The sequence below is a fragment of the Oreochromis aureus genome, linkage group 10 (assembly GCF_013358895.1).
Source record: "Oreochromis aureus strain Israel breed Guangdong linkage group 10, ZZ_aureus, whole genome shotgun sequence".
In the NCBI taxonomy this organism is placed as follows: Eukaryota; Metazoa; Chordata; class Actinopteri; order Cichliformes; family Cichlidae; genus Oreochromis; species Oreochromis aureus.
In genome coordinates, this window is record NC_052951.1 from 28479050 (window position 1) to 28497207 (window position 18158).

General features: G+C 39.5%; 1 protein-coding gene across 1 annotated transcript in view; it reads left to right on the forward strand.

The window, feature by feature from the left end:
* The first annotated feature begins 1586 nt into the window (after nucleotides 1-1586).
* Nucleotides 1587-18158, forward strand: part of LOC116328509 (rho guanine nucleotide exchange factor 12-like) — a 48913-nt gene continuing 32341 nt past the window's right edge. Inside the window, exons 1-2 of the mRNA XM_031750317.2 lie at nucleotides 1587-2272; nucleotides 16461-16552. Of these exons, the coding sequence (XP_031606177.2) occupies nucleotides 2241-2272; nucleotides 16461-16552 (124 nt within the window). The 5' untranslated portion in view covers nucleotides 1587-2240. The remainder of the gene's footprint in view (nucleotides 2273-16460; nucleotides 16553-18158) is intronic.

The following is an 18158-nucleotide window of genomic DNA, read 5'->3' on the forward strand; positions in this document are numbered from 1 at the left end:
TTTGTTGCTGCTTCTTCTGTACCAGTGCACCGGTGCCCCCTACAGGCGTTTGAAGTCCGCCAAGACAGTTGATCAGAAAGTTTACAATGAACCACACGGTCAAATAAAGATCTGTAGTCTGACTTAAAAAACAAAACAAAACCATAATATATAGTGCAATATCGTCAACTAAGACAAAAAAAAAAAAAAAAATCAAAGCAGGGTCAGAACCAAAACCACTGTAAAAGACTTATATCAACTTGGCACCACCTGTTTAAACTTGCACATTCAGATTAACAGTAATACATATAGTAATATATTAATATTCTATTGATATTAAGTATGCTCATGTCAGAAAACTTTTCTGTGGAATAGCTGCAGACCTGCATACATCGACTGACTCCGGCACTTTGTGGTCCATCTACCTCTTTTGTATTATGTGCATGTGCTACTTTGTGGTTTGCTTAATGGTTATTTCTTTTTTTAAAATAACAATCTTAAGGCATGCTTGTGTAACATTTATTTAATCATACATAAAAGTATGTATGTAGTTTCAACCTTGTTGCGCCACACAGGAGTGGCTCAGTGACTTATCCCAATCTTAGTCTAATTTATTTCCAATGACATTAAAGATTTCTGTTCTATTCTATACTATATTTTTAAATGTCACTTGTTGTCACGTGTTGCTTTGTCAATTCGTAGCCAAATATTGTAATATGATAATACTTTATGCACGGAACAGTTATTGTTCTGGGAACTAAATAAATCTGAATTGAAGTAGCAGCAAAAACTCGAGAACAAATAAAAATAGAAACCATTTAGATAATGCAAAACTAGTATCTCTAGTATTAACGATAAATTGATCCATTTACATTTGTCAAACTCATTTATATTGTGGGTCACACAGCCCAGTTTAATCTTAAGTAGTGTGGACCAGTGGCCCTTCTCTGTCAGTGCAAAGACGTTTATACATATTTATAGAAATATAGTTTTATATATGTACATATGCAGAACGCTTTGAGTGTATGGATTATTAAAGCCAGGAGGTCCATAAAGTAAAATGATTCATCAGCTAACACATTAAAGCAGCTTAAGTATCAGGCAGACCTGTTAGTTATTTAAAGGCATAATATTAAATGAGAAAACTCTCAGTGCACTATATTTCAGTATATGCTGAGGAAATTAAGAAAAGAGGAAATTATGTCTGCACCTCCGGAGCACCTTCTTAATGTGCTCCAAGCCACGCTGAAATAAAACCGACGTCCATGTATGGCATAAAATACACGTTTAACAAAGCAGCAGTTTAAATAGATGAAACAAGGTAGTGAAAGGCTTTTCTACATAATATCTGCAAAACCCGATCCTTTACTGCACTAACTGTGCATGGGTAATGTGTATCTGTGTGTAATCAGATTAACTTAAGAGTGTGCTGCACAGAAAATGATTCACTGTCAGATAAGGTAAAACAAAAAAACACCATATTCGTTATGAAGCGTACAGTTTAGAGAACTCCGAGGGGCTCCTAAACGCATCGTGATGGAAGGTGTGTTTTTCCTCCTCTTTTCACTTCTTTTTTGGGGAGGGGGCACAAAGCATTTCCTCTTTCCCAAATGCATCACACAGCAGAGCAACGACCGCGACTCTTCGCACAAATTAGCGATAAGATCGGCAGCGGGATGCCCCAGAAAGCGCAAACCGTCCACACAACAGTGAACAACACCGGGACGTCGCGCAAATAAGAGGGGGGGAAAAAGTTCATTTTGGATTCAGCAGCCAAAGTTTGACGTAATTCTCCCCCGGACACCAGGAATAGTCTGGAGTGTCATCATGGAAGTATTTCCTAAGGAAAAACAAGAGATTCTCTCTCTCTCTCTGAACTTGAAGGTAATCTGAGAATGTGAAAGCTGGGGGGAAAACCTTTTTCAGGCTGTTTTCTCTGAGGTTTTTTCCAGATGTCCATCTCCTGATGCAGATAGCGGCTGCTTTCTGAAAGAAGCGAATTTCATTTCATCACTTCTGCTGGAGTTTAAACAGCTGGATCGTCCCATAGATACATAAAAACACACATCCTGTGTCTCCGAGGAGCTTTACTATTGATTTTTTAAACCTTCATGCTGGATGTAAAGACTCGGCAGCGTTTCGGGGACGTGCATGGACGCGTAGGAGACGAAATGAAGAAGCAGTTTTAGTACAGAAGAGTCGGGGGTTATGATGGTAATGTTGTTTGGGTGAAGTCTTCGGAAACTCACAAGGGAAGCCCAATGAGTGGCACACAGTCAACACTCGCTGACAAGTAAGTTCACCACTCTCTCTCACACTCTCATTCTCTGCGTGTCTTTATGTGTTGCTTAATTTTGGCTTACGTGCTGACGAATGGGTTTTCGGGTCAGTTTTGTGAATGGAAAGACACCTTAATGCATCACACCAGATTCCATTTAAAAAAAACACCTAATTTTAAAATATATTCCCGGCTGGAAAACATAAACAACATATAATCGGATTGGGTTATTTGTATTTTAGTTTCGTATTTATTTATTTTTTTCGTTAATTCGGCATTTTAATGATTCAGTATTTCTTTTAATGCTTATGCTTATTTTATTTTAATGCGTATTTTAAATGTAAATTAAAAGCTGGATTTTTATACACTTAAAGTTGTTTCATCTACTACTTGGACTGCCGAACAAAGCACACGGCTTTGATAAACACTTAAGCAACTTTAATAATCTCACACCAACGTTATCCAGGTAATAACGACAAGGAAAATCAAAATTTACAGTTTTCTCAATGGAGTTCGTGAACATGTCCATTGTAAAACTAATTGGCTACAGAACTGAGCAGGGTTTTCCCCTGTTTGACTCCAGAATATGATTGTCAGAGTTGAACCAGAAGAGGGATATTTCGCGGTGCTGCTATGTTTTCAATTAGTTGTCTCTACTATATTGCCTAATTTGACAGTTTCCTGAGTATTTTTGTTTTGTGTACTCTTGAAAGGGGTCCATTAGTACTTGTTCAGTGAGTCAGCATGTTTTCTAGGATACACAGAGGAATCACCACCAGTCACTGGACCTTGGATATCTCCAAATACTTGACTAAAGTCACATGACTTCAATACAGGCAGGGAGTTTCACTGACAGGCTGTAGCAAAGGGAAGCAGGTATAATGTATTAACCCCCACCCTTATTAATCACTGATAACAGCCTCAAATAAAGAATCAATCATTATTTTATGTTTTCATGTTGTTCAGTGTCTTCCTTCTCTGAGGTAGAAACATTACAAACAGAAACAGAAACATTACAGGCTGACTTTGACTCACATTCAATCCCATATAAGCTATTTCTGTATTTTTTTTTTTCTTACACTTTGCAGTCAGGAGTTTTCTTTGAGGAAACCGTTGAATAAAAGCACACATGACTGCCTTGGAGAGTCAAACAAAGTCATTTGATTTCTCGACCTTCAGCCTGCAGGAAGGACCCAGTCATTCGACTGCTTTGCTGGTTTTTAAGACAACGAGTCTCTTCTGTGTTCATATCTGCTTAATGATCATACAATCTTAATGATTCTTAATAGGCCCTAGAAGAGAAAGCCTGCCATAATATGACTCATAAATCATACAGACTGAGTCATGTAACTCAGTCTGTATTTGAAACTAGGACTCTCCTGTATAACTACGTTAACACACCACAGCCCTGGCAGCTGTAGGTGCCCAAATATTACAACAATTTTAAAGGATTTTTGAAAAATGAGAAGATTAACATTGACACAGGTGTTCTTTTTTTTAATTAAACTAAGGTGCTGGTTAGCCTAGTTTAGCACAGTAGCTAAAAGTAGCAGGAAATTGCTTGTTCTGGTCTTGCTTGGGCACAAAGGTACCAAACGTGCTAATGTCACTGTTAAAATAATGTAGAGAAATGGTTAGTTATGCATTTTAGTTGTGTGTAAATTTATTTAGAGAGATGCAAGATGTTTATTTGTTGGAGATCTTGATGAATGAGCGATATTTAGAGGTCTCTGTAGGCCAGCGGTGGGGGAACTCCAGGCCTCAAGGGCCAATGTCCTGCAGGTTTTAGACGTGTCCTTGATCCCACACAGCTAATTTTAATGGCTAATTTACCTCCTCAACATGTCCTGAAGTTCTCCAGAGGCCTGGAGTTCCCCACCCCTGCTGTAGGCCTTTTTGATTTGGAGGAACCCAGGCTAGCTTGTTGACATCACTGAACCGTTGGTGAGCGGTCACTGGAGTTTGCGGGCTGTCATCAGGTGAAATCAGTCAGGAAGAGGGTGTTGAACCAAAAACCTTCAAGTGATTGGTTTGGTTAGTAGCTCACTGGTCCAGCTGCTTGTAGTTTGCATCAAAGTCTTGTCCCCAGATATTTGCTATTTACTCTCAGTGCTGTAGTGAAACTTCAGAAAGTGCCACACAAACTGGAAATGAACAACGTTGATGGTTGCCACGGGAACACCGATGAGCCCCGAGGCCTGCATGACTGGGGTCTTACACACAGCTATAGAAGATTGAGTGATTATCAATCTTCTTAGGTCACTCTGGAAGAAACTACTTAAGAACGTGTCCAGAAATGTTGTCTAAAACCACCACAATGATGTTTATCCGTTTAAAAAACAAATCAAGTTCAAGATTGGTGGAACTATAACCACAAAATGCAGTTTTATCAGTACTGTTACATTTCAATAAATTCTGAGCTTCACTGAGATCCTTTAGATATAAGCTGCTTAGTTCATGATGAAAAGAGAATATGAGGTCATTGTTTATTACATTTTTAAACTAGTTAGCAGCTTATTGCAGAGATGATGATGATGTGCTGCAGAGATCTGCACGTGATGTAGTTGTAATTATTTTGCATCAGCTTTATGATGATAGCAGTGTAAACTAACATGTTTTCTTTTCTTGGATAACGTTTTGGCACACATTGAGCACCATATAAGCCAATAATGATAAATCTAAATATGAGCCAGTGTTACTTTATTAAATTGGTTGACCAAAATACTGATTGGGTCTAATATGGAAATATCCATGCACCATATTTTAAATAACTGTTATGTACTACATGAAGGGAAAAAACTCATCAACTTTAACAACAGCACCATAAAATAATAGTAATTTTAAATTTTGATTAGGAACACATGGAAAAAGTGCAGACCTCATCCACAGGGATGAATAAATTCCCTGGATCTAGAAGGATATCTCATTTGTTGAAAACATAAGAACGATGTTTCCTCGTTTTCTTATTTAAATTTAATATGTTACAACTTTTATTTCTCCTCGGCTGTCATGTTTGATAGTGATCTCAGGACTGCACTAAACCATCACATTGGAAGTAGTGATGGGTGGTGTGTACAAAGGTTGGGGGACGTAATCAATTCAAACTTGTGGTCAACACTTACAGGGATTTCCTCATTTAAGGGAAAGGGTTAGCCATGCTTCTCTTTGAAGGACACATGCCCATCTGCTCAGTACTCCACTCATCACAGACCTGTTGTTGCTCAGGCTCGTGTGGCTGAACACCACATGTCCCTCTAAGAATTTGGACCTGGACACCACCATCTCGAGTAACTAGTTAGCATGCCTTTCATTATAACCAGACAAATCGCTCTACCACCGACTAGCTGTCCACCACCACCACCACCACCACCACCCAGTGCAGTGATTAGCAACAGCGTTCCTGGTTTGAACCTGCGGAGCAGCTTCAGTGTGGAGTTTACATGTTCTCCCTGTACCTGCATGGATTCTCTCCTCCCACAGTCCAAAGCCCTGTTAGGCTAATTTGTGTATCTAAATTGGGCAAAGGTGTGAATGTTTGCCTGTCTCTACAAGACCTGGCCTGATTGCATCACTCTTCCCGGCTCATGACAGCTGAGATGGACTTGGATAAGCGTTAAAGAAAATGGATGGGTAGCCTAACAAACAAAGAAACCCAACCAATTACATAACCTTCTTGGCAGAGGTAATGGATGAAAAATATTGTATTGATTAACGAATAAGCCCTGACAGTATCATTTCCTCTGCAGTACTTGGACAGCTTCATCTAATGATCTCACGCGCTCTCTCTGCCCCATCTTTATGGAAGAGCTACAACTCGAAACATGACACTGATCGTGTCTTTGTCTATATTAATTATTTACCAGTCTCTAACCGTAGAAATGGTAGTGCGCTGTGTATTTGAGGTCTTTGTTATCTGTGTTTTCATGAAATTCTTGCAGATTAGACGGCTTTGAATGGGACTGCTGCCATCAGATGTTTGCTCGATGTCGTGCATCCCTCGTGTAATGACAAAGTGTCTGTTTGTCCCTCGCATACACACCTCTTTGTTGATCTAATTTGTTTTATTATATAAACAATACATGCACATTACTACATTACTGAAATGGCTTGTCATTGCCTGGTAACAAATGTGCCAACTCCAGCAGTGGTTGGGTCACGGCCTGGGGGCTGTCCAAGTGTTTCTCAGCAAGAAGAATTCAGCCCCCCCTTTGCAAGGTTTCTGGTAACATTTGCGATATTTTACGGTCTGGATGGGACACGTTCTCCCATCTGCCTCGCCTCGCAGAAGAAACCAAAACCATCCTCTTTCCTGAGGTTAATGAGTCTTGCTGGGCTTCAGGCGCAGGCACAGCTTCCTGCAGGTTGGACAGAAGCGGTAAGCTTTTAGACCTACAAAGGAATTGTTTATTACAGCTGGGATGGATCGGAAATATGGCTAAAAATAAGTCGGCAGAGGAAATAAACTCAGACAAACAGGTTAGACAGATTAATTAAAAAAAGAAAAGAAAAGAAAAACAGTGAAATAATGTCTTTTGTAAACAGTGTTCACAGTTTGTAGATGCGCTTCCTTGTTCAAATTTGATCTATCCTGCTTGTCATACGTGTGCATGTGCAATGAGGCGTCATCACTTTTAGTTTTATCTCCACATGGTTTAAACAGTTTGGATAATCTGGTGGTTTGTTTATCAGACTGCTGCTGGATATACTGAGGTCAGTCGGTTTTGTGGAGAATGATATTGATAGAATTTAGAGGACTGTTTGTAAAATGTAAAGATGCAGTTCATGTTTTTTTACTTTAACAAAAAACTGAACGTTGAGGAGAAAAATGGTAGCAACAGTGTTCTTCATGGTGTAACCATGCGGGATTGTCTTCATTTACCTGGATAAATGGAGACAATCCCGCATGGATAAGGTCGATCTCATACCTCTACCTGGGCTCTGATGCTAGTGAACGTTAGTTGCTGGTACAAACCTGAAGATTTAATGAAAAGAACATCAAAAGCTAAGAACATGCAAAGGCATGTAAATCTGTCCCACTGACGTCCTGTAGAGCAATGGTTTCCACTGGTTTATCCTGGGATTCAGTGATTAGTCAAATATACACCTGCACATAGGTTTATGAGTTCTTGGTTAGCAGTTTATAAAAATCCTTTAGGAAAAAAAAACTTCTATTAAAGATAATCCCCGTCTGTTGACGCACGGCGGATTGTGGGATTATGAGGGCGAGACGCATTAAAAGCCCCTGATGACAGTGAGGAGGTTAATAAGGGAGAAATGTATTAGTTTCATGATAGGGACAAGTCACAACTAACCACCGGTGTGGATGACACACCGCCTAATGAAGAGCATACAAAAAACCTTAGACAGCATTGTGAAAGCTACTCGTCTCATGGCTTCAGCTGTCAACAGCTCAGCCCAGGAACGTCATCTGCTGCGAGAAGTTGGTGTCAAGATCTAACATCTCGTCTCACTCAGATGTGGTCTGCTAAATAAATAAATAAATAAAGCACTGTGTCTGAGTCAGGGCTGGCTGCTCGCTGAACTGCACAAAAGCGTTTGGTAGGTATAGGCTAGTGGAGTTCCTGACACTCAGATAATTGTCACAGAATTTCCTCAAGCATTAATAAAGTGTTCTGATTCTGATTCTGACGATGAGCTTGAGCTGTAAAAATTGCCTCCACAGAAGTGATGACAGTTCAGATGACATACAGTCTATTTTCCACAGATATGATTACAGATACTCCTCAAAACTTTGGCTTTATCTTTGATGCACTTAAAAGTTGGAAAAAGACTCTGGAAAAGCAGAGGCGAGATCAGGGAAGCGGTAGGATGCAGGAAGGAGGAGGTCAGCCTGCATATTGTCTTTGTTGGAAGCTTATTTCAGTGCAGTTTCTAAATGCTCCCCGCCCCTGTACTGTAAACCTGTCAGAGATGTTTTTTCTTTTCGCTTTTTTGTGAGTTTAAGTGATGCTGGTGTCGAGAATGAGTTATAAACCCAAAAGCTTCAGGCGGTGGAACAGCTGTGTTGCTCTTTGTCAAACCGTTTTGCTGATCTATGGGTCCCCCCCCCGCCTCACTGCCCTTTACCACCAGGGCCCAGACAGGAAGTGGTGACATCATTGCTAAACAATGTCCATCAGGCCCTTCCTGACTGAAACTCTGCTGGCGACACATCAGTGCAGGCTGACTACCAGCCGGACAGTGATCACTACATTTACAGTGCAAGAGCTTGCTAATGGTAACTGGAAAACCGCTGTGTTTCCCTGACTGTAAGTTGACCTGAGATAGGATACTATATTAATGCAAGTTAAACAAATATAATATCCACAGGGAAGGTAAAAAAGAGGCTATTTTAAAAATATATTTATAGGATCTTGTAGGACAAATAAGCCAACATTAAAAGGGTTAATGACACAGTTACACCATGGTGTTATCAGGTTGAACCCCTTTATGCCTTTAGAACAGCTTAATTCTTCATGGCATAGATTCAGCAAGGTGCTGGAAACATTCCTCTGAGATTGTGATCCATATTGACATGATGGCATCACACGGTTGCTGCACATCCGTGATGTTAATCTCCTGCTCCACCAGATCCCAAAGATGCCGTTTGAGTCCAGTGAACTCATTGTCATGTTCAAGAGAGCAGTTTGAGATCATTTGTGCTATCCTGCTGGAAAAAGTCATCAGAAGAAACTGATGGAGTAGGCAACAGTATCCTAGTCTTCCATTGTCCAATTTCTGGTAGCCCTGGTGAATTATAGCCCTGTTTTTTCTACTTAGCTGACAGGAGTAGTACCCGGTGTGGTCTTCTGCTGCTGCAGCTCATCTACTTTAAGATCGTGCATTCAGTGATGCATACTTTGGTTTTAATGAGCTGCCTTCCTAACAGGCAGAGTGATCTGGCCATTATCCTCTGAACTCTGACATCAACAAGGCATTTTTACCAGGGGACGTGCTGCTCACTGGCACATTTTCTCTTTTTTAGACCATTAGAGATGGCATTGTGGGAACCAGCCCAGTAGATGAGCAATTTCTGAAATACTTGGACAGTGCAGCAGTTAACTTCATGTTGTTCTTAATGCATGCAAGCACCAAAATTGGCACATATACCGTGTCCGAACAGGAATAAACACACATTTTAGCACGTGTATCCATGTAAATACATTTATTTGACCTTTTATAGTAAATGTGGCTGAAACACACAGCTTATTTCTCACTGCTGAGTTTATTATGGTCCACATGATCAGTTTCTCCTGAATGGTCTTGACTTAATGTACCCTGAGATTATACAATAATTTTAGGACAAACTCTAATGGCATACAGCTAAAAATTATATGTGCCTTAACCTTTTCACGTATAATTAATGTGTTAATGTGTTTTATTTTATCCAGCTAGGGTCTGGAAAAAGGAACAAAAAGTCACCTTTCTGAAGCTCGGTTTGAAATTCAGCAGGTCTTCCTGACCAAGTCCACATGCCCAGATACACTGAGTTGCTGCCACGTGATTGGCTGATTAAATATTTGCTTTGCTGAGCAATTCAACAGGTGTACCTAATCAGTAATCAGTGAGTGTACTCTCCCAGTTTTTTAATGTGATCATGATTTGTGAGGCCAAAATGTCATATAAATCATGTGACAACAAAAATGTCAAAAACCATTGCTATTCTCTACAAAACAAAGCATGTCCTGAACAAAAAATCATTATACACGCTTGTTCTCTGTTGCTTCCATATATGACTTATTGTCTGGAGATATGGGGTAATGCATATAAAACAAATACTCTTCCTATTTTCAAGTTACAAAAAAGAGCTATAAGAATTATAAATCAATCAAACTATATAGAACCAACTAACATTTTGTTTATTAATCTGAATACCCTAAAATTTTATGATTTAGTCGAATATAAAATGGCACAGATAATGTATAAAGCACAAAATAACTTGCTTTGCCGCAGTATTCAGAAGCTGTTCAAAGTCAGAGAGAGTCAATATGACTTAAGGGGAACAGATGTCTTTAAAAACAACAAGATAAGGACAAACATAAAGCAGAGATGTGTTTCTGTTAGAGGAGTTAACCTGTGGAATCGTTATGACAGTGATTTAAAAAGGTGTAGTTCATTTTCCTTGTTTAAAAACATGTTTAAAAATAGAGTATTAGAAAAATCTATTAATCAAGAATGAAAAGAGCAAAAATAATAATTCTGAAACTCTTGATTGTTTTGCTTTGATGTAGTTATCTAAGGTGGAAAGTTTGTTTGTTTGTTTGTTTGTTTGTTTGTTTGTTTGTTTGTTTGTTTTTGCTTTGCTTTGTTTTATTCTTTGCTTCGAGCCCTGTGTACAGGAGCTGCATGCAAAAGATTTTTTGTTAAAAGGGTTGGCGTAATAAGCAAATGCTTCAGCCAATACCTTTTGATTAGCCTTGTCTCATGATTTTTTGCTTTGTGGTAATCTTTATTCTGTATTCTATATTCACTGAGATATTTGAATGCTAATCAATCAAATCAAATCAAATCAAATCAAATGTACCTTTCTGTGATACCTGTGAAAATAATTTAAGTCTTTATTATTTAAATTATACATACACTACAGATTTAGTCCTTATAGCTGAATCTCATTGTGAAGTCTAACCTTGTAAAAGCAGTTAGTGCTGGGTGAGTCTGTTTAATATTAAAACATTCATTTGAGGATGACTGGTTAATGTTTAACAGCCCTTGTCGAGCGTTTTGATTAGATCACTGCTGGAAGTTCACAAGCTTCTATTGAATTTGGATGTTTGTGGAGGGAGCCAATAATGTCACATAGAAATGCAGAGTGATTTATTAATGGAGCAGGCATGATAATATTCATTTTGGAAAGAGTTGTTGTTTTACTTATGGAGAATTGATCTTACTAATGATCTTCGTCTGTCCATTTGTCCTTTTCCCCCCAAGGCAGCGTTCATGTGAAGGTGGTCCTTTCTGTTTAGTCCAGGATCCTTGAAATAGAGGGATGGGAGGGGGGGGATCAAATGAGTGATAGAGAAAAATAAAATTAGAAAGGCCATAACGTATCTGGGATTCCACCCTGAACTAGTGACACTGGTGTGATAGAAATAGGGCCATCTATGAGCTTGGCAGAGGGTGCATAGTTCCTTCAGTGTGTTGGACACTTTATTTTATTTTGACGTCATCTCTCCTGTTGCTAAATATCAACTTTTTCACTGGGAAGTAGTGAGTTTGGAGCTGGGTTTGGTCTTTTTATAGGCTTTGTTGAAATAAATAAATTATTAATAACTATTGCTAACTTTATCGTTCAACAAAAAACAGTGACAGCCCAAACCAACCTAAGGATCTCACTTTATATGAGACAGAGAAGCTCAGAGGGATATCAGCTGTGCCATCAGCAGATGTGGGCTGGCACTGATGAGCTGACATGACAGAGCTTGACTTTGTATTCTGCATGAATGCTGTACTCAGTTTTTTTTTTTTTTAAATATATATATATAGTCATGTGAAAGACATTTTCTCAAGACTCTATGCACATTTCAGATTCCACAGACCTCAGTTAGCATGTGAAATGTTTGAGTTCATGACAGTACAGTTAGAAAAAGACTGAACTAGTATGATTAGTTTGGAAGTTTTTCCAGGAGAAAGCCTCTTCTCTCTAAAAAAGAAGATACCAACATAACAGGTTTAGGTTTGCAAAGATCCATCTCAAGCACAGGACTTGTGGAACAATATCCTTTGGAAGATAAGACCAAAGTGAAGATGTTTGTGCTGATAAGCTGTGTTTGATGTTGGCCAGACATGGCCCTCTTCGTTATGCATTATGTCTCAACATCTCACACCAGCTGTGAAGCACGGTGGTGGAGGAGGCATGATTTGGGCACCTTGCAGTTACTGGGCTGAGCATGAACTCCTCTGAATGCCAAAGTTTTGTAGAGTGAAGTGTGAGCGCTGTTTGCTGAAATTGAGTCTTGTAACACCGTGTAAGCATGTTTACAACAGAATGACTGAAAAAGAAAAGAATCAATTTGTTGCAGTGGTGCAAAGTCCAGACTTCAGCCTGACTGAAATGCTTTAGCGAGCTGTGGATAAATAAATACCCCAAATCTTAAAGTGATATCAAGAAGAGTCACGATGAAGTCCTATAAAAAACAATTACATCAAGTTATTGCTGCTGAAGGTGTTTCTAGAAGCTACTGAATCATGGGATTTATAAAGTCCTGTGCAAACTTTCTTCACCAAAGCCTCAGAGCTGGTGCAGCTTTGATACTCGCACATCTCTGTATTCCAACAAACAAACTACAGTACCAGAAATGTCCAGTCAGTCCCACAATAAGAGCGGGGTTTTAGTTATTCACCTTAAAATCAACTTTTTAACCTATTCCTGCATTCTTTATATTCTTTTAGGACATTTAATTTGGGTTACAGAGAGCAAAATTAAAGCATAAATGATTTTGCATTTTAGTGTAGCCTGCTGCTTTCATAATAAACAGTGAGCGCTACTATATTTGGAGTTGTAGCTTCGTACTCATTGGCGTTCCAGTTCTCCAGCTCTCTGGAGCTAAGTCCTTTGCTGCTGTTATCATCCCAGAGGAATTGTCTGGTATTTTTGGCATCTGAGGCCCGAGTAGATTGTTGCATGTTTTTTTTTTTTTTGTTTTTTTTTTTGTCCTCTTTTGATAACTGTGCAGTAAGCAAGCAAAGAGAGTCTGAGCTGCGACCATGTATTCCAGCCCAATGAGACTAAAACAGTTGATTTTAATGATCCCTTTTTTTCTAAGGTTCCAGGAAACGTTTCACATGGACATGAACTTTTTTCCTCCTTGTAGGACAACAAAAGGAGGCACATCGATTGTTAGGACTGAAACATGTCCCATCACTTTGTTTCAAAGACTGTCCAGCATGGTCAGATTCATCGAAGAGGTCGTCTAGTGTGATTTAGATTACATGGATCACTTTTTCAGGACAAACAGTGCTATCAGGATATACGTGCTGCACTGTAAAAACATTATAAATCTCTGAAGTCTTGAAAGGAAGAAAAGTAATCTCTGAGCACTTAGTTTAGCTGATATTTAATGACTTGGATATCATGTTGATGGCTTAGGCGTCACAGTTTAAAGTGGGTGTGTGATTTTTGGGCTGAACATTCGGTAGAGGTGCAGTTAAAGGCGTTTTAAAACTGGTTTAATAACATCTGTGGCTACGGAAAAGCCACCATTAACTCTTTAAAGATTTTAATAGGCAGACATAAAACACGTCGAGGTTCCCCATCTGTCTCTTAACAGCTTTTTTTCACTGAATTTAGGAATGTTTTTTTCTGGTGGCAATTTCTGAAAATGGCCCTGGCATTCAGAGTTTAATTAACTCTCCAGAGGGAAGCCATATCATTGCTGGCAACTCGGGGAGCTGTCATGGCACTTAGCGGCTTTCCTGCTGGATTCTGAGTAGAGCCCGGCTGATTTCTATTTCTGACATTGTTGACTAACTGGCGTTTAAGTAGGCGAGTAGCAGCAGGGTGCTGCTAATCAAAGCCACTTTATTATCAGTGATCAACAGCAAGTATGAGCAGATAAGTTTACCTGTCTGGACCATACAGGCATGTGTTAACACAATGTCAACAATATCTCCCCAGATTTGACTTCAGACCTCAGTTGGCATATTAAATATTAAAGTTAATGATAGTGAAATTGGGAAAAACACTGAACAAGTATGGATTGCATTGAAGGGTTGCCAGGAGAGAGCCTCGCCTCTCTAAAACAAACACGACAGCACATTTTAGGTTTGAAAAGTTGCATCTGAACAAACCACAAGACTTCTGTAACGATGTCCTTAGTACGGAGAGACCAAAGTGGAGATGTTTTGACATAATGCACAGCTCCATGTTTGGCTGACACCAAACACAGCACAAACGTCTCATACAGACTGTGAAGGACGGTAGTTGTGGGGTGATTATTTAAAGGACCTGAGCACCTTGCAGTCACTGAGCCAACCTAAAACTTCTCTGTTTACCAAAATATTCTAGAGTCAAACATGAGGCCGGACAGTTAAAGCTTGGTCCAAACTGGGTCATGCAGCACCGATCCCAAGCACATCTTAAAAACTACAGCAGAACAGCTGAAGAAGAAAATAATCAAGGTGTTGCAATGACAGGGTCAAAGTCCAGATTGAGATGTTGTGAAATGTGAGGAGATGTTAGGAGAGCTGTGCATAAGTGAATTCCCTCAAACCTCAGTGAACTGATGCAACGTTACAAAGAAGAGTCGCCTGAAATTCCCCTAGATCCATGTGAAAGGGCGATAAACTCAAACAGAAACTGATTACTTTAAGTTATTGCTGCTAAAGGTGGTGTGTGCTTTCTTTTTCACTCAACTGTATGTCAGCGACTTGCAGTTTTGAGTTTTTATGCATGCTCATAAACCTTTTATTTTATTGTCAGAGTGTAATAACGCTGCGTGTTCTTGTGGAAGAACAGTGAAACGTGTTTTCAGGCGTCAGAAATGTTTTCACCTGATCCCGGGGCCCAAACTGCACGAATGTGGTGTACACATCACGAGCTGAGAGCTGAATTCCTCCCTCTTCTCATACACTTACTTACTGCCACCCCATGAGCAGGACTTGGTCTGCCCTTTTCTCACCATGTCCTATCAGCTGCTAATCTCTTCCAACCACAGCAAGGAGGAGGTTCAGATCTCAAGGTTAAAACCATAATAGTCTCCTGTTCAGCGTAACCCACAGTTATCTCTTTTTGTCTGTAATTGTGAGGATCCACTGCATGTTTAGTCTGGTTCGTTTTCCAGGAGCCCGGCATACCGGAAAATATTCCTACGTCTTTGTCGTATGGTATCCCAGCATTTAACTAGTTTCTTTCCTTTTTTTTTGCCATAAGGAGAGTTTACACAGGATTGTTCACTTTGGGAGCTTTAGTTGAAATTTCCTAAGCCCAGTCTTCTGTCTTTCCTCAAAGACACCTCCTTCCTCCTCCTCCTTCCCGCCTCCCTCCTCTGCTTCTTTCTCAGCCCTCTCCCACATTCAGGAAACTCAGGCCGAGCCAAAAACCCTGGTCCCTGTTTCCGGGAATGTGTCCCACAAAGCCACAGTATAGTAAGTTGGCTCTGACGTGGGAGCCATTGTTAAAAGCCCAGGGCCCCCATTGTCCGAGGGAGGAACAGCAGCACAAACAAAACCCCCTCTTCTGGAACGAGTAGGGAGGGCTGCAGGGGGGGACGAGCTGAGGGAGCCTCAGCTATTAATAAATGAACTGCCACCTTCACGTCCAGCTCCAGTGGGGGATATGCTTATAAAATCCAAGAAAGTGGGAGTACATGGAGCTTAGTGAGTTGTTTTATTGGCAAATTATTCTAAATTAGACATCAGCAAGTCTGTAGTTCCACTTAGGGATGGACTAAGTGGAACTACAGTTGTTTTGTCAAGTCAGAATTTTTAAGCCACTTTAGAGACGGATCCCTGATAATCGGTACCAAGTTACCTCAAAAAGTCAACTCAGTAGCTTGTTAGTATAATTATTCCCTCAGGATAATCAGATAATTGCTTTAAAAATGCAAATAATTGGAGGTAAAAAATAAAAAGAAATAACAGGTAGCTAAAATGCAAATAAGTGCCTTCATGTTGTTGAAATGTAAAGTTAAAGTAAAGTAATTATAACTACAGAGAATAGTAAAAAATGTGATTCAAGCTTTAAACATGTTTATTTCTGCTCTGGTTGGGCATTTTAACATTGGAGTCTACGGGGGATTCACTCACTTTTGAGCCAGCCTCATGTGGCCACTAGGGGAGTTACAGATTTTGGCATCTGTTTAGGATGAAGGGAAATGACTCAAGATGGCTTTATTTTGCCAAGATAATGAAACGCTACACATTTATTAAAACAGATATCTGTTAGAAGGATCTTTACAAGGCGGACAGAAACATTTAAACATCAATCAAAACATCTGCCCGGCTCTGCTGCTCCCACACTGCTTCCTGTAAAATATTTAAATGCATATTTTGAATATGCAGATACCCATAAAAACTAAATGAATGAATGCCATGATGAGCAGCCTAACATTTTATATATATTTATGTATTTCATGTAAGAATGAAGAGGGCAACATCAGGATTTCATTTGGAAGGAAATTCGGAAAACGACTTTATTAAATGTATATCAGCTTTATTAACTGCAGCTAAACTTTGACTTTTAAGGTTTGATGTTTTGTCTCTTTAGGACTCCGAGCATTCTCAACAGGGAGCCCACAGACTGGAAGCCAAAGAATGAGAAACCCTCTCCTTCCCTCAAAAATGAGTTCGACCCTACAGGTAACAGACACGGATTTCTTTATTTTCTTGGATTGTACATATCCATCATAAAGGCTCAATGAATGATAATGGATCGATTCTTAACTCGTGCAGGTGCAGAAATGAATTGTTTTGCATCACTGGAAAGAAAGCGGGGAAAGTGCTGTGGTGTTAACTTCAAATTAAGTTTAAATATCTTTCTGCTTTCAATAATTGGACAGACAAAAAAATCAGATTATAGCGAGGTCTTTGCTCAGGGAAATAGCACAATAGTACATAGACAAAGAGTTCCAGCTTCATCAGTGATGCAGCTAGCTTTCTTTTCTACACTTGTACTATTGAAGTGTTTTTCTAAGGTTGAACTTTTGCATCCAATTTGCTTAAAACTTTAAAACAGAAATTGTCCACTAGAGTATTTATCACAGAGGCTGGCGAGGGAGCGAATAGAGATGGTGTGGGTGTAGGCTGCGCTCAGAAAGAAGTTGTGAAGGTGGTTGCCTGGGTTGCCGGGTTGACATTAATCCTTTCTGCCCTTTTGTTCACCCTGGAGTCTTGAGGCTCCTCATGGAGTCCAAAAGACAACCAATTATCCACTCAACTCTCTCTGATAGTTCTTTGAAGTGGGAGTAACCAGACAGGCAGATTGCACTAAACTTCCTCAGTGGCTGCAGGAAGAACATCAAGTTTTCCTGATCTAGCAGATGTTCTTTGCAGATTTCATGTTGCTGGTGAGGTTGATTTGTAGGATTTTATTATAGATGCAGCTTGGTTTGCAAAAGGAGTCACTGACTTCAGAGGATTGCAAAGATTGGTCAGATTAAAATGAGTATTACTAGCTGTGCTCCTGGCATGAGTTGATGGGCATTTCTGTGCCATTTATGCGACATTTAGTTCAATGTCTAATCAGGACGCTTAAAAAACAAAACATGGGTAAGACCAATGGGTGAGATTAAAGTTCTAGTCTACCTCATGCACTCCACAAATCACTTACCTTTATTTAACATTAAAAACAAAGTAATCAGAGTAATATTTATTCTACTCTGTTTGTAGCAGTTCTCATTTAAATATATTTTTGATGCATATTTGGGACAATACAAGTTAGGTTTTATATACTTTGGCATTTTTGTAATCACACATAACACTGATCTCATTGTGAAATTACATCAATGTCTTTATATATTTAATTAATTCACACTTTATAATAAAATCATGGTTGGTCTAGCACTGTACCGTTTTACCTGATCAAGTATAGTGTATATAGTTAAAGAAGTCTGTGCATCTTTCATGTTAACAGGAATGAGGAACGAGGGGGATCACAGAGGGTAACCACACTGGAAGTGCAGCATTTTAGTTACAGGCATTAGGTTGTTGCATTCAACCTTTAGATCAGGGCTGTCAAACAGTAGAAGTCCAGCATAAACTCCAATCCGTTCACCTGAATGGCTTTGAAAAATGTGAAGGAGGATAAATTTTGGACTATTAAATATATTTTTACAAGTTTTACAGCTTTTCCTGCTGATAGAGACCGCTCCTGTGGCCATTCATACTACACCAAAGTAAATAAGTACTGGCTCTACAGTATAGAAGAGAAACTATTTGCTTTATACTTACAGTACAGTCTGTGCAA